This window comes from Petromyzon marinus, chromosome 4 (assembly GCF_048934315.1).
Source record: "Petromyzon marinus isolate PM22_M1 ecotype Great Lakes invasive population chromosome 4, UKy_Petmar_22M1.pri1.0, whole genome shotgun sequence".
NCBI classification, from domain to species: Eukaryota; Metazoa; Chordata; class Hyperoartia; order Petromyzontiformes; family Petromyzontidae; genus Petromyzon; species Petromyzon marinus.
Genome location: NC_133670.1, coordinates 6,656,226 through 6,673,031, shown reverse-complemented (window position 1 = coordinate 6,673,031; position 16,806 = coordinate 6,656,226). Strand labels below are relative to the sequence as shown.

Below are 16,806 nucleotides of genomic sequence, written 5' to 3'. Positions count from 1 at the left end.
ATTGGGAGAGCAACAGTCGCGAAACGTTGGGGGGGGGCCGTCCATAAATGACGTCACGCACCTAGCGGGGGTGGGGGGGGGGTCAGACATTTGTGACGATGTGTGACGTGGGGGGGGGGGGAGTTTGAGAAATGTGACGTCACATCAAAATGCGCAACTTTCAATAAATAAATATAGACAACACGTTCTACTTAATTAAATAGACTGTTTAATAAATGTTTTACTCCTACAACATCAGAGTGCAGCGGCACATTAAATACGCACTACAGTGACAATAGTTTAAAGCGATTTGAAGCATGTTTATATTTTTTTGGGGGGGGGGGAGCGAGCAGAGCTTTGTGACGTCATATTTGAGGGGGGGGGGTCTGACTTTTTGTGACCCCGTGTGACGACGAGGAGGAGGGGGGGGAGTCAAAAATCGTCCAAAATCGCGTGACGTCATTTATGGACGGCCCCTTGCTGCGGTTCACGAATTTCGACGTTTTCTTCAGCCAATCCAAGGCGCTGTCGTGGAACGCAGCGACACCGCTTAAAGACGTCCCTCGCACGGATGGCGCTGTAACGGGATACAATGAATCCGCGGCAGGATGAATAATAAACTACGTGTTTAATATAGAAGCCCCCCCATTATATGGAGTCAACGGGCGTGGCTTGTTGCCCGCATTAGGAATAGTGGAAGGGGAATCGACGTATTTTGAACGACCCAAATGCTTGATCCATGCTTGATCCATGCTCGAACACATAGCTGTGATATTTACAATCTATATATTTTTACTTTAAAATCGTTCAAGTGATTCCTGTCTCGTGATTTCTGTATCTAAAGAGACGATTTGGCCACCCCTTGACGCTGATTGGATTCCTTATTCATGAACATCATTTTTCATTCACTCTGTCGCCGATTAATTGTTTCCTGTTACAGCGCGTGCGGCGATTATGTGGTTCGGAATTGATCACCAGTCGCAGTTCGGCGATTATTTTTTAGGGGCCGTCCATAAATGACGTCACGCACCTGGGTGGGGGGTGGGAGGGGTCAGACATTTGTGACGATATCTGACGATGGGGGGGGGGGGTTGAGAAATGTAGGGAAATCTGTCCACATCTGCCCACATGGCCAGCCAGCACTGAACCAATTTCTCAACCACATCAATTCCATACAACCATCTATCAAATTCACCATGGAAGTGGAAAATAATGACAAGCTACCATTTCTGGATGTTTTGATCGAGAAGAATCAATGATGACTCGTTGGGGCATTCCGTCTACAGGAAAGCCACCAACACGGATTCCTATCTGAAGCCTGACTCCCACCACCATCCGGCCCAGAAGAACTCCCTCATCAAAACACTACACCATCTCCGACCAGCGCCACCTAGCCAGTGAACTGGAGCACGTACACCAAGCCCTCAAGATGAATGGATACTCAGACCGCACAATCCGCAAAGCTGTAGCCCCAACCATGGGTAGAGAACCATCTGAGGACCAAATCAAAACCATCACCTTGCCATACATAGCAGGTGGTACCAAAAAGATTTCCAAAATCTTAAACAAACGCAAGATCGAGGTCCGATTCAATACAGTACACAAAATCCGTGATTTGATCCCATCTGTAAAGCATGTGATTCCTGACATGCAATACCCTGGCGTCTACAAACTAAGTTGTGTCTGCGGCAGCAGTTACATTGGGGAAACGAAACGACATGTCTCGGTCCGTGTTCGCGAACACAAGGCAGATTTGAAACACGGCAGAACCAATACCTCTACCGTGGCTGATCATTGTTATAACGCAGTGGGCTCGCACGATATTGTTTTTTCTGAGACCAGGGTACTCTGCAAACCCTTGGGCTACCATCAAAGATTTGTCCATGAAGCCATCCAGATATATAAACACAGAGACAATTTCAACCGAGAAGATGGGTACAAGCTGAGCAATCATTGGAAGGACGTTATTAACCAAGCAAAGTCGTAACGTGCTGTGGTGCTTCCATCCTTCCTGCCGCTTGGCTGTCATCTCCGACTCTCTGAGTTGCATTGCCCTGTTGGGTGCCTTTGCATTGACGGGCTGGGGTCTCACTAACTTGGCCACTTCTGCTCCCTTAGCCTCGATGTATCGATGGTTCTGGCTGTGTGATGGGCTGTGTGTCTCACTGGCGCGACCACCGTTGCGGTGGTTCTCTTGCGTGGACGCGCTTGCCTCTCACAGCGCAGTTGGCAGCGCCGCAGCTTGTGTTACACATAGACGGGACATTAACTTTCTAACCCATGTGAGTGGTACAGTCCAATCTATTATCTCCCCCCCTCTCTCCGTGTTTGAGTGGTACAGTCCAATTTATGATTTACCCCCCCCTCTCACCGTGTGAGTGGAGCAGTTCAATCTGTAACCTCACTCCCCCCTCTCGCCGTGTGAATGGTTTAGTCCAATCTCTGAATTACCCCCCGTCCTCTCCCTGTGTGGAAGTGGTGCAGTCTAAGCTGTAGCTTAACCCTCCCCCTCTCCCCGTGTGTGAGTGGTGCAGTCCAATCTCTCACTCCCCCCCCTCCCCACATGGTGCAGTCTGACCCGGAAGTCATTGCGTTGTGTGTTTGTGCTCACACGTGTGTGTGTGTGTGTATCGTAAGTTTACGCTTGAATGATGTATACAGAAGTATAAACAGTTGCAGCTTTGCCGTTGTTGAATGTGCACATAATGGGGGAGGTTTGTATGAACACACGCGTGCATACAGCCATACACGTGTTTGTTAACGCTTACATAAATAATGCGAATGTTGCAAACAGTGACATCGCTGTGACACAAACACGGTCGCATTGGCAACTTGTAATCTGTGGTGACACTTGGTTGATGTGAGAAAAAGGTTGTATATTTGTCCTGTTCGTGGTTGGGTTTTTTTTAATCGCGGTATAAAGTAATCCCCCTTGAAGAGGTTTTAATTCCTAAGGTGGTGTGTGTCTGTGCCCTACACGTGACTTCACTGAACTCTGAACCTCCCCCTCTGATGTGAGTTTTATCTGTTGACCAACTGGGCACACAAAAGCCCCATCGTACAGGTTTCTCAAGCAGTTGGCTCGTCGCACGTGGAACGCCACGACCTATAAGACTTTGCCCAAATAGCCATTCCCCACACAACTGTCGTACGCCTCTTTTAAAATGCGAACATAAATCCCAACGATTTTAATAACGATGGTTATTTTCTCTTTCGCTGCCCTCTGCGAGTTCCACTCACTGATTTTCCTGATCCTAAGCGTTCATAAAACTCGACAGGACGGGTGGTTAATTCACGTATCCATCTCGAAACTATTGTTAACGTTTCTGCCATGTAACCACACAGGTATTTGTTTTGTTATCAAAGGAAATGCCTTGTGCCCAAAACTATTTGTGGTCCGTTACAATAACCCAGTTGTTGAACAATCCCCCCGTTCTTTTTTTTTATTTAAATACCAGATATGATTCTGGGCAATTCTAAATGAAGTAAAATATCCCGCACTGATTTTGCGCCGGCAAGAGAAAATATTTTCTTATGAACGTATATATTAAAAACAAAAATATAATTATTTGGTGAATGTATAGGCCTCAGTGGGCATTGCCTGGTAGGAAGGGGATGGTTTAGTTTCATTTGTATGCGTTTTGGTGATTTCTTTACCTTGTACTTTGCACTACTATTTTGTGTTTTTTTTTACTGTTGTAACGGTCTCACCCGACCCTACTGGACAATATTTAGAAACATGCGTTTGGAGTACAGGGTAGTCCTCTACCTACGATGGAGATGCGTTACGACGACCCCATCGTAAGTCGAAAATATCGTAAGTCGAAGATGGCCCTAGCCTACCCAGGAGTCTTAAAGAATGGTGATAATTTAGCAAAACAGAGCAATTTACAGTACCGTACTCTATAAACTATATACTGTAAGTATTTATTCATTACAATACTGTATTGCACAGTAAAATTTAAAGTAAAAAAAACCAAGGTAAATTGTTAGCCTACCTATATGAACTGCAATTTAATAGAAAGTTTTTATTTCAGGAAACAATCCTATCTGCTATAAAAAAACTTTTAACATGCATTGAACGTATGTATCGTGGTAACCCTAAAATGAAATCGCTAAAGCTACGTATCATACATGCATTGAACGTATCGTAACGTATCACATTCTGCTGTACTCGCCAAGATTCTGTTCGTCGTCTGCATACTTGAACGATGTTAGGTTGTTGATGGCAATTTTGTCACATCGCTATCGCCATCGTAAGATCGAAATATCGTAAGTCGGACCATCGTAACTCGGGGACTACCTGTATTTGGCTGCTATACATTTCCACATAAGCTACTTGGTTGAGCTATAATTTGTCACCAGGTCCATTCTGAAAAAGAGCTTTATAGCCTCGTGGGCCTTACCTGGTCTAATGAAAAGGATAGTTTAATCGTTTTTATTTCAGCCACTGGAGGTCAAGAATAGCTCGGTGTTCCCCCAGATGTCTTCGCTACAATAAAGAATAACAAGCAGAATGCTGATCCCCTCACTTCTGGGATTTATGAAACTTCCCTACTCTCTAGAAGCCTTGCCACGTTTATTCTCATTCAGGAGCTCTGAGGATTCTAGGGCTCCAGCCACACGCCACCGGGTCCACCACCTTTGAACTCTGGAGGGTCTCCTCACTCGGTCCCCTGCACCCATATGTCATGGGTCTTCACCAGTTCCTTAAAAATCGCACGAGACAAAGCTGCAATCAAGAGAATATCACCGGAGCCACCCAAGGCCCTGTGTGTACCCTTGCTGGCTTCAATGGTTGAAAGTAGAGACAGGGGCTGAAATATCAGAACATTCAGTGACTTGCTCCTCCTTGGCTTTACCCTGGAATGGTTTACTACTTTAAAAAAAAAAATATCTGCCCACTTTAAAAGGTCTGATAATTGGAACTGAAACCCGCTTGAAAAGGACAATGCATCCACTCTAGACCACTGGTTTCCGACACCCGTGGTTTGCATGGTCATGGAAATTAATCTGCAGAATTGCTGAAAGACAAAAGAAAAATTACTCGCAAAACACGATATTTTGTAAACGTATTTTTTTCACTCAATTGTTTTTGTTATAATTTTACTGCATGGTGGTCCTCAGTTTTGTTCAGGTCTGTGCTTATATTTATTTTATTTTCCTCAACAGGTATTCCAGATGGCAGAAAATGTGTGCTGCATTGTCAACATTAGATCCCATCGTGATACCGCAGACCATGCCAGCCGGCCTCCCAGTCCTCGAGACTCAGTCGACCATCCCTGTGATTCTGAACTGGAGCAAAGCAGTTGTAGTGGTATCCTTCTGGATTCCAGACAAGGCTCGGTACTCTGTCCCATCAGTGCATTTATTCCATTTTTGACAGATCTGGATTCTGAAAATGCCCAAAAGAAAGGATACATGCAAGCCAGAGATCTCTGCGAACTGGAGATTTCAGTTACTCTTGGCAAGAGTGATGCCGACAAAAAAGGAAGACTTCTCCAGACACACGTGGCGGGACATAGAGCTCTGTCTCTGAAGCCGTCCAATTTGAAGCCAACTTTTAAACAGCTACACACTGCAAACATTGTGACAATGTTTCCGTGCAAGGAGTTCATGGAAATAATGTCTCACTTGCTGCCTCAGAGTGAAAAGTGGAAGTTTATCGATAACATTGATCATTTAGGTAGCACGCCAGAAACAGAGTGGCAAGTGAGTAAAAAGCAGCTGCAGGCTGCAGGCTTGCTCGGTTGGTTTGCCCTGCTTTCGCTGGATGGCTGGAGTAGCCATGGCTTTGATTCCCAACTTTCGTATATCCTAGCAAGGGACCTTTACAAGGGCCAAGCGGTTCTCACCTGTGGCTCGCCTTTTGGCAGCTTTTTCCCCGATGTCTTTTTAAACTCGTTGAGTAAGGGCATCGTCAGCGGTCTGGCTGGCAGAAATAACGAGCTGATGACGACCGATGCCCGCTGCATGGTTGGCACCGAGGGCGGAGCAGTGTTCGTGGAGGCGCCCCCCTCCTCCGATGCTCCCAGTGGACGCCCGCTGCTGGCCGGAGTCATCGTGGTGCCGCTTTTCTGGAAGTCAGGCGAGTTTGTAGGCCTCACCCTGGTCTGCTCCGTCTCATCCATCTTGAACAGTCTCCGGCAAACGCTTGAGAGAATTTCTGTGGATTTCAGTCGCTCAATCGGGGGTTTACGATTTGTCAGGATGCAACCTTGCATGGGGATTCTGGACTCCTGTCCGAATGGGACGCTTGGCGGGCTGAGCAACGTGGTGCTGATTGAGCAGAATGCGACTTGGGGCTCCGGGGTGCTGGTGGAGCCGGCTCATGGATTGGTGGTCACTTGCCGACATGTGGTGCAAGGGGCGCCCAATGGGAAAGTGAAGGTCATGATCAGGGTGGACACTTTTGAAGAGAGGTAAACGCACGATGCCATCATAACCGAGTATGACGTTTTGAAGATGCTACTGATTTAGATGTTTGGACCTTAAATGCTTCAGTAATTTTGAATGGCCATAGAAATCATCCAAGTTGGCACAGCTGTGAGCCATTGGTTGAAATTGAACACTTGGTGTAAGCCAGCCTCTCTGTAGGATTACCACTGGTGACCTCCCACAATCTGGTACTATTTAACTACCCTAAAGGGATTATAGACCAACCCAAACGGGGATTTGAATTTGTAACTTTAGAGTTGTGAGTCATGCACTCTAAAACACTGCTACCCTTTAGGCTAACTAATAGTATCCCACTGTATTATACTCAAACATTTGTAACATATCAAAGGTCCATTTTTTTGTTAAGACAGCTGTAAGTAGGACCATGTTTGGAGGAAGTTCAAATATACCAATGTGGTCTTTTCTAAATTTGGCAAACATAGTGTCTGTTTTTGGTAGTCATCGTAGAGTCTTTGTCATGTGTTTGTCATGTGTTTGTCATGTGTTTGTCATGTGTTTGTCATGTGTGGCCCTTAGTGCCTCATCGGTAGCCTCTATCTGTACTCATAAGAGACATAGTACTTAACATTGAGTTATTGAACCTTGCTTGATATGATGTAGGAATAAAGTGTGATATATATAATAATATCACCTTCAATAACAGACAATATTTAAACGGCTGCCAGATTTTCGGATCCATCAATATTTGTTTAAAATTTTAGATCTATATGCCTTTCACAAAAGCTCACCATCGTTGGGAAAAAAAAAACAAAAGTTTAGAATACGATCAATAAGTCCATTGTTACACTGGAACATACATTTGTAAGAAGGGACACAGAGGCTCAACATACGGAAAAAAGGGTCTCTCTTTATTCACACGTGGATCTCCCAGTATCGGCCACCATCATCCTCCTCCTCCCTCTCTCCACCCCGTCTCTCTCCCTGTACCTCCTCTCAACTCGTCCCTCTTTTCTAACACGTCGAATGCTTTCGCGACCAATGTCATCCATGATACAGGTTGTTCGGGTTAGATTGTGTGAATATATAAATGTGTCATAAAACCCGCCACCACCAAATGTGGCCGTCGCCTGATGAAGTTTGTTGTAAGTACTGGCGAAACGTCGTACTCAGATTGTAAATGTTGTGGCTTGGCTGTCCAACACACCGTTACGAATTGGCATGTTTGGTTTACTTGTCAAACCTTACTAATTGACATGCCCCCAACCCCTGTCCATGGATGTGACAGCTCTGCTACCTTATGCTATTTTTCTAAGGGTGCTTATAACGCCTCTATACATTCATAGCACACTTAATTTGACTAATCGTACTACTATATAATGAGCCAGGAATGTGTGTACTGTGTGTGACGTCACTCCACATGAGGCCCACCCCCCCGTGTGACGTCACTCCACATGAGGCCCACCCCCAGCCTCATTAATATTAATGAGTGGGTGGATGTTTACACTAAGGCAGAGGAAGGACGAGCTGAATTAAATAATTGATTACGTAAAGTCGCTTGAAATATGACGTTTCTTTACAGAAAGTGACGGTAAAAAATAAATCTAAGCAGTACATTGCTACGTCCGTGCGTGACGTCACTGCAAAAGAGCCCCCGCCCCCTTAATTAATATTCATGCCCACGTGGAAATTTACACTAGCGCACAAGAAGGTCGCGAACTCCACATGCCGCACCCCTCTCATTAATAATCATGAGCGAGTGACGTCACTCCACATGCTGCACCCCTCCACAACCATTAGCGGATGACGTCACTCCACATGGGGCAACCCCCCCCCCCCCATTAATAATCAAATTTACTGCAATATACACCCGTCCTTGGATGTGCAAAAAAAAGCTAGTAAAATAATAGTTCTGGATATTAATAAAGTCGGGAGTTTGATAACCATTTAAAAAAAAAATGTATTTCTGTCTTTGAGCTTTGATACTGATACTCCTATGAATGACATGAGCACACCTGTCATCGCACACTTGCGCGGCTTGTACCCCGCTCCACTCGTGAATGATTCCTGTTGCACTGTTTCCACAGCTTCACTTGGCTGGATGGAACAGTTTTGTTCGCCACCAGCCTGGACTCAGCCTATGACCTCTCTGTTGTCAAGCTCTCCCAGTCCTGCCTCCACATCCCGCACATGGAGATATCACAGCACTACACGGCTGGTAAGGAAAGCAAATTCCGTGCCGGGCTCACAATTCATGATTGACGGAAACAATTTCATTGTGAGCATTCTCCCCTCCCCCCCCCCACGGAAAAAAATCGGGAAAGTTTAGATTCTGCCACCACACAAATAAGGCACCTTTACTGTTTGCAGTGGCCGAAACACAACAGAGGGCTTTTTACCTCGCATTAGCGCGTATGCTGTGCGTGCAAACGCGGGCAGTCGGTAAGCGCGAAACGAGGCCTCGAATCCGGGAGAGGGACCACGTGCGGTGGGGAGATACAGAGAGATGCCTGGAAGAGGGGATTGGCTGGAGGCAGAGAATTGAAGGTGATTGGAGGAAAGATACAAACGCAAAGGGCCCGGGAGATGACCGGTTGACTGACAGGAGAGCGGTTGAGAATCGTTAGAGTCGGTGGAACCTTTGAGAATGGAGGGTGGGTGGGTGGGGGGGGCTTGAGGGATATAAAAAGGGGAAGCACAATGGTGGTGGGGGTGGGGAGGGGAAGCTTGGAGACAAGACTAAGCTGTGTTTGAGGGCAGTGTTCGTGTCCACAATAAAGGCTCTTAGTAAATTGAAGTACGTGTGTCGGTCGGCATTACACTTTTACCAATATGAGCCTCGATATTCAAATGGGTAGACTTTAAAGAGGGCTGGTATGTCGCCTGCCATTTTACCATCAGAGCTCGTTACTGTACGATGTTAGTGTAAACTTTATGGCCCTAGTAGCGGCACAAAATAATCCGAACAACTGCAGTCAAACTACTAGAAACAGCTGATGTGTATTAATTATTGGATGCCGGTGGCTGTTTTGGCTGAATGTTATTGTATTACAATGGTTTTGAAATCCTGCACTCGGATTCTTGCAGTGCGTAAAACCAGGCACAAGCTGCATTAACATCAAATTACAATAACTGATACATTTAATATTTATGTTGTCTAATAAATACATTTATTCGTTTAGTGTCTAGCATGGAAACCTTGGTAAATGTTGACCATTTGTGGGGGGCATAAAAAACAAATATACCCCGTATAGCCTTTTGCAGACTGTTGGGCCAAGTGCTGTTAGTGAGTACCTATGAAGGCCTAAACAGCACACGAGGGGGTGTGTGGCCAACACCACGTCCGTCCGCCTTTGTCTCCCCAGTGGTGATGTTTTACACACTGCACCAGTCACTCATTTGAGGCTGAGCCCACCAAGGGGAGGCCCAGGACCGGTTCAGATAATCGTCACTGATGCTGCCCGTGAGCGGGAATCGAACTCGGGTCATTGTGTTCGTAGTGCAGCGCTCTAATCGCTGTGCTACCACTCCCCTTTGGGGTCCACACATGGTCGGTAACGGTGCCTATATCATCATCAGCTGTAAACGTCTCCCCTGGCACACGACGCGTGAGTGGATCAGCGGGAAGGGACTCCTGCACTACCCCTTGCTGACAACAACGAGTTGAATGTTATCTCACTTATATTTGAGCTGGACTTATGGGGCGATGGCTTTTTTAGGTTTGTATAAGAATCGCTGTTAGACGCTCTGCATGAAGAGAGTTATATAAAACAAATAATTTGCTTAGGATTAGGGTTCTTATACAATGCATTACTCATAAACAGTTTATTGTAACCTTTGACGTACCGAGACGTCTGCAAGTTGCAGGGTGTGCCCCGTTCACCGCTGAATGTCGGAACGTGCAAGCGGCTCACCGTTAATTTTAGTTAGAGGCCTAGCGGCGTTGTTTTTTTAAAGACATTGCACTCATCGCAAAGAACTGTAGCGACACGACCGCACTCTACGATAGCTGCCACCAAACTGTGCCACACGCCCTCCCGCATGGCCTTGTTGGAGCCTCGGTGCGGATAAAGCTGTTTTATTTTTTCTTCCGGTTCCGTTCCGATGACGTACATGGATGTACATGTCCGTCATCGGAATGGAATCAGAATGAAAACTGATGACGTGCATGGGAAAGGGTTAAGTGCGGTTCACAGCACCGATCCCAACATTTGACCATCGGCACTGTCACTGTCTGCATTAAACTGTGTGTTGGAATCTTGACTTAAAGCTTTCGTGACTGCAGGAATTCATATTCTTTGGGTCTTTCGGTAAAGTCACGTAGATAGATTCAAATAAAAGAACACAAGTGGTCGTCTTCAGGAGAAGGGGGGTAGGCTTCCAAGGCAAACTGTTTATAAGGGTTTGAAATGGGCATAGCCCAAATGTCAGCAGCCAATGATAATGTAAGTGGTGGGCAGACAACCCAACGGTGGTTGGTTTTCCACCAAATGAAAGGCTGCCAGGTGAAAATGTGCATGTTAATGAGAGATTAGCATGTCAATGAGAGATTAGCACGTTAATGGGATATTAGCATGTTAATGAGAGATTAGCATGTTAATGGGAGATTAGCATATTAAAGAGAGATTAGCATGTTAATGGGAGATTAGCACGTTCATGGGAGATTAGCACGTTCATGGGAGATTAGCACGTTCATGGGAGATTAGCATGTTAATGGGAGATTAGCATGTTAATGGGAGATTAGCACGTTAATGGGAGATTAGCACGTTCATGGGAGATTAGCACGTTAATGGGAGATTAGCACGTTAATGGGAGATTAGCATGTTAATGGGAGATTAGCACGTTAATGAGATATTAGCACGTTAATGAGAGATTAGCATGTTAATGGGAGATTAGCACGTTAATGGGAGATTAGCACGTTCATGGGAGATTAGCACGTTCATGGGAGATTAGCATGTCAATGAGAGATTAGCATGTTAATGAGAGATTAGCACGTTCATGGGAGATTAGCACGTTCATGGGAGATTAGCATGTTAATGAGAGATTAGCACGTTCATGGGAGATTAGCATGTTCATGGGAGATCTCAGAGCCGCAACCAAGAGGTCGACGCGCGAAGTGACTGTGAAAGCGCAAGTTTGAAATGGGCGTAAAGCACAACTAACATCGCAAGGTGGTACGATGGGAACATATAGATATAGACACGGACACAATTTCAACCGAGAAGATTGGTTACAAACTGAGCACTCATTGGAAGGACGTTATCAACCAGTTTAAGTCATAATTTGCTAAGATGTTGCCATCCTTACCACCTTGCGATGTTAGTTGTGCTTCACGCCCATTTCAAACTTGCGCTTTCACAGTCACTCTGCTTGCCGACCTCTTGGTTGCGGCTCTGCGATCTTCCAATAACGTGTTTCAACATGCTAATTTTCACCTGGCAGCCCTTTGATTGGTGGAAAACCAACCACCGTCTGGTTGGCTGCCCACCACTTACATTATAATTGGCTGCCGGCAATTGGGCTACGCCCATTTCAAACCCTTATGAACAGTTTGCCTTGGAAGCTTACCCCCCCCTTTTCCTGAAGACGACCGCTTGTGTTGCGATCGAAACGTCGTAGTTTTTGTTTGTTTGTTATTTTCTTTGAACCCATCTACGTGACTTTACCGAAAGACCCAAGCATATGCGTCTTGAAGTGAAGCGCTTTAACGGCGTTTCGTCTCGCTCGCCTGCCTGCGCTTGCCCAGGGGAGGACGTGCTCGTGGCGGGCTTTGCGCTGTTTGGGAAGCGCGCCGGCCCCACGCTAACCTCGGGGGTGATGTCGTCCGTGGTGACGCTGCTTGACGGGCGCCAGCGGGCAACGGAGTTGGCGCCACCTCGTCTCCCGGGCGGGGCAGCGGAGTGCAGGACGGGCGCCCAGGCTGACGGAGTTGTCATGCTGCTTACAAGCTGCGCCGTGCACGCGGGCGCCAGCGGGGGGGCCGTATTGCGCAGTGGCAGTGGCGAGCTGCTGGGTGAGTACCGTGGTGGCTAGGAGATGTTAATTACCTTGCCTGGTGTACACGAGGTCGTGGGTTCAATCTCAACCCTGACACCTGCTGTATATTTGGATTTTGCATGTTCTCTCTCTCTCTCCCCGTGGTCGCATGGATTTTTTTCTCCGGGTCCTCCGGTTTTTCCCTCCACATTTATTTGCAATGGGCTGTGAATTGTAATTATTGTATGTGCTTCAGATAGCTTTCAGTTAAAGCGCTTACTGATAAAACTCTTCGTGAAATCAGAAACCATTTGTCAGATTTGAAAGACAGTGGTTCGGTTCACTTATATTTGGTGACGTGGGTGAGTGACATTAAGCTCTCGGCTGATTTGAAAGAGACCCGTAGGGTACCCTATAAAGACATTACATCGTTCGAAATATAAAAAATGTATAATAAACAAAAGAACCCTTAAAGCAAACCTTTAGGTGCTTCAACATTCGAAGGTAAATCTTTGCTGGATTTCATCATTGGACATGGAAATATGAGCTGTTATTGAATGCCCTCTAATAAACAAACATTGACCACAATTCTTCTCATGAGTGGCTGAGGGTCAAAGCTAACCAAACATCCTTTTCCCAAGCCATTAAATGGCAGAGTTAATTAATAGATTTAAAACAAGGTCACTGGTTTATTTGAAATGCATTAAAACGCGTCTATTTCACACATCAAACAATCCTGCCTTTCATATTCCTAGTTTTTTCGGTAAAGTCACGTTGAAGGGAAACAACAAAATAATAAAATATATATAAAACAATAAAAAATTCTCACGACGTTTCGACCATAACTCAAACGTCGTGAGAATTTTTTTATTGTTTTATATATATTTTATTATTTTGTTGTTTCCCTTCAACGTGACTTTACCGAAAAAACTAGGAATATGAATTACTGCAGTCACGAAAGCTTTAAATCAAAATTTAATCCTGCCTTTTTTCTTCTTCAACACTCGCCTAAACCTGCCTAATTCACTTGCGTGCCGTCTTCAAGATTCTCACGCTGCCGCTTGATTTCACTCGCAGGGATCGTTTCCAGCAACGCTCGTGACAATGTGACCGGGGTCAGCCACCCGCACATCAATTTCAGTGTACCCGCCGCACTGCTGAAGCCATGCTTGGAGGCTTTCAGTCGCACCCAAGACCCAGCTGCCTTCTCTTTGCTCAACAACCCCAGCCTCGCTCTCAAAGCCATATGGGGCCTGAAAAACATCAGGAGACTCGCCAAGTTCCCCACGAGCAAACTCTAGCTAGCGTGCGATCGATCGCTAAAGGGACCTCTATTCTTGATTTATCCTGCTTTCACAGGTGGGTTACTCATTGTCAAATTAGACGCCCTCTGTTGATAAGTGCGCTGGAGGGCTGGGCAATGCAATCCATTGCAGTAATACAATTCGCAGAGGACTTGGAAATATAATCCACAATGACTTATCAATCACAGCTTTTATAAGTGAATCGCATAATGCATTTTCCAAGGTAACTGACTACAAATGAATGTTTATGGTTTTCTATGCAGCAATCGAAGAGCTCTTTATAGTATTTTATTAATATATTACCAATTATATACCGATTGTTATCAGAGTCATGTCACGTGACAAAGGTCCTTTGAAGGACAAAGGTTCTTCAGAAGACAGATTCTTTTCGTAATTCTCTCAGCAGAGTAATGCATTGTGTCAGGGAAATGCTCTTCGACGATGACACATCAGAACTGATTAGCCGGGTCGTGGTGGCGTGTGCCTGCAATCCAGCATTGCAGGAGGAGTGGGTTGGTGGATCAAACGAATGTTCTGAAACTCCCTGCCTGTGGGCTTCGAGGTGCCATACCCTGGCCTGCCAGGAGAACGCGTGTACAGCAAATGTAGACTCCACCTGTTCCATCAGCATGGGATAGTGCTGCTATTTAACGCGCGTGAGTTTTCTGTGGGTGTACCCCGGTTTCCTCGCACATGTAAACAATCGTATGATTGGCCATTTCCAATGTAATATACTTTAGAGCTTGTATCAAACCTACATGAAAAGCAAGTGTCATATTAACGCATGTGACCAGACTTGAGACTATGAACTCAATAGACTTGAGAACCAGATTGAAATCGAGTGTAAAATTTAAACAATCTCTTTGGTAACAGATCATTAGTCATGAGCATTAACCCGTGTTCCACATCCCGTTGCTATTTCTATCTTACAACATTTTCAAGATGTAATTTTTCTCTGAAATGTCAAGATACCATCCTTTCAAAGGGATTATTGTAAAAAATAAATCCAATCAAAAATGTTTAAAATGTTTTTTGAAACAAAATTCATGCATAGGCCACACCCCATGAATTTGAAAAATAAATAATTTATGGCTGAATAACATACGAGTTATTTTTGTGGAGTGGAAGTGTTCTGTGACAAAGTGCATGCCCAAATTAGCGATCGTTTGCCCATTCATAAACCATAAAATGAAAACAACTTTGTTGGAATAACAAAGTGAATGCCCTACTTTTAGACTGGCCCCTATCATGGGAATGTGGAATTTCTACCGCTAGATAAAGGCTGCCAATGGCGAGGAGTATTATCTGTTACTTGCTCGAGCACAGGAGCCATTTTGATGTGTCGGCTCAGAATTCAAGGAATATCACAAGCAGTTATCATTAGCAACTGTTTTGTGTAATAATAAAAATTAAACATTTGCATTAGTCATCAATGCTATACACGTATACAGGATTACGATAAACCCTGTCATTCGTCATGTTAATCTCACGTTATTTACATAAGTTTTATTTTGAATATCTCGAGGGGTGTGAGACCTTCAGTGAGTAATGCAAACTGCAAACAGTACGTTTTGAATCGATACAAGGCAACGATAAAAGTGTACCAATGCTCATATGACTGGGACGGTTTTTATCTCCATGGACAGTTCTGAACTGGTGATGAAAATTCCACATTCCTGTGATAGATTCTCGAAATAGATGACCGTTGTGTACTTTCTACAAAGGGGTAACATTTCAGTGACCCAGGAGGATTGATGCGATACATTTGCCCCCGACTGGGATTTTTTCCCATAAACAATTCAGAATGCCAATAAGCTACAGATAGTCAATGGGCCAGATCAGAAATTGGTACCGCCTAATGTGGCAAAACTTTATAAGTACATATTCATTTATATGGCAAATAATTGTAAATTATTTGATGACCCACCCACTTTAACAATGATCACAGTTCACTATTTTTGGCCACATACAGAAATTCCAACCAATAAAGTGATGTCACCTCTGGTGATAACGGCAAGTGAGATATCTGGTCTCTGGCTCACGGATTAAAGAAGGATTGGTTGTATGATGTAAGGGGGTCCTCGTTAAGACACATTCTAGCCATCACCGAGTAACACCAAATATGCGCGCCTTGAACCCTGCCAGTGTCATGCTGCGATGTAACATGACACTTACTTTCATTAGTTTCCGTCAGGCATCAGTGCGCAGGGGTGGAGCCAGGATTTTGATTTTTGGGGGGGGGGCTGACTTCAGTATTCTGAGATATCCAGTGTTTATCTTTTCCAATGGGCGCCACAAATGTATAAAACACATTTAATTTGATTTGAACGCGGAGTTTATTAATAGGTCGGAGCCGCTGATGTGGCTAATAAGTTCGATAAGTTCGAAAGGCTGCCGCTCAAGCAGCCTGCAGGGCAGCACAAGGTGGCAGCCTGCAGGGCAGCACAAGGTGGCAGCCTGCAGGGCAGCACAAGGTGGCAGCCTGCAGGGCAGCACAAGGTGGCAGCCTGCAGGGCAGCACAAGGTGGCAGCTTGCAGGGCAGCACAAGGTGGCAGCCAGCAGGGCAGCACAAGGTGGCAGCACAAGGTGGCAGCCTGCAGGGCAGCACACAAGGTGGCAGCCTGCAGGGCAGCACACAAGGTGGCAGCCTGCAGGGCAGCACACAAGGTGGCAGCCTGCAGGGCAGCACACAAGGTGGCAGCCTGCAGGGCAGCACACAAGGTGGCAGCCTGCAGCACAGCACACAAGGTGGCAGCCTGCAGGGCAGCACAAGGTGGCAGCCTGCAGAATTTTGCAGCAGCCAGATATCCGGTTATCCCGATTACCGACTTTCCCAATGTGGCTCCACCCCTGTCAGTGCGTGTTATTCCAATGCAGTATTCTGCACACAAGAAATACAAATGTGTCATTGTTCTGTCCACTACCCTCCCCCTGTTGCAGGTAAGAGAGTGAATAACCACAATAGCTGTCTGCCTGAGTGAACCTTGCTAATTGTATAATACAGCCCTTTGTCAATCCACCGCTGGATGAAAGCCCCGTGTCAGCCATGGGGTTTGTTTCAGTATACTTCATATTGTGTAGTGTGGGTTGGAGAAAGGGTCCATGGCCTGTTCAGCTTTACACTCGATACTGATGTTAGCCACGGGAATT

At 45.5% G+C, this 16,806-nt stretch overlaps 1 protein-coding gene across 7 annotated transcripts; it reads left to right on the top strand.

Annotated features, from left to right (window-relative positions):
- The first annotated feature begins 2,536 nt into the window (after positions 1 to 2,536).
- TYSND1 (trypsin like peroxisomal matrix peptidase 1) lies at positions 2,537 to 14,755 on the top strand. Of its 7 annotated transcripts, XR_012930485.1 has the most exons (7): positions 2,538 to 2,693; positions 3,715 to 3,780; positions 5,152 to 6,401; positions 8,463 to 8,593; positions 12,122 to 12,388; positions 13,429 to 13,710; positions 14,151 to 14,755. XR_012930485.1 is itself a non-coding variant. In XM_076055195.1 (6 exons), exons 1-6 carry the CDS (start codon positions 2,685 to 2,687, stop codon positions 13,650 to 13,652), a joined length of 1,947 nt encoding a protein of 648 aa, XP_075911310.1. In that variant the 5' UTR covers positions 2,538 to 2,684; the 3' UTR covers positions 13,653 to 14,755. The 7 variants fall into 7 exon arrangements, 5 of the variants coding, with proteins under 5 accessions (XP_075911310.1, XP_075911326.1, XP_032802354.2 ...); XR_012930488.1 differs by lacking the exon at positions 14,151 to 14,755 and having other exon boundaries at positions 2,537 to 2,693; positions 12,229 to 12,388; positions 13,429 to 13,567; XM_076055195.1 differs by having other exon boundaries at positions 13,429 to 14,755.
- Positions 14,756 to 16,806: the final 2,051 nt, after the last annotated feature.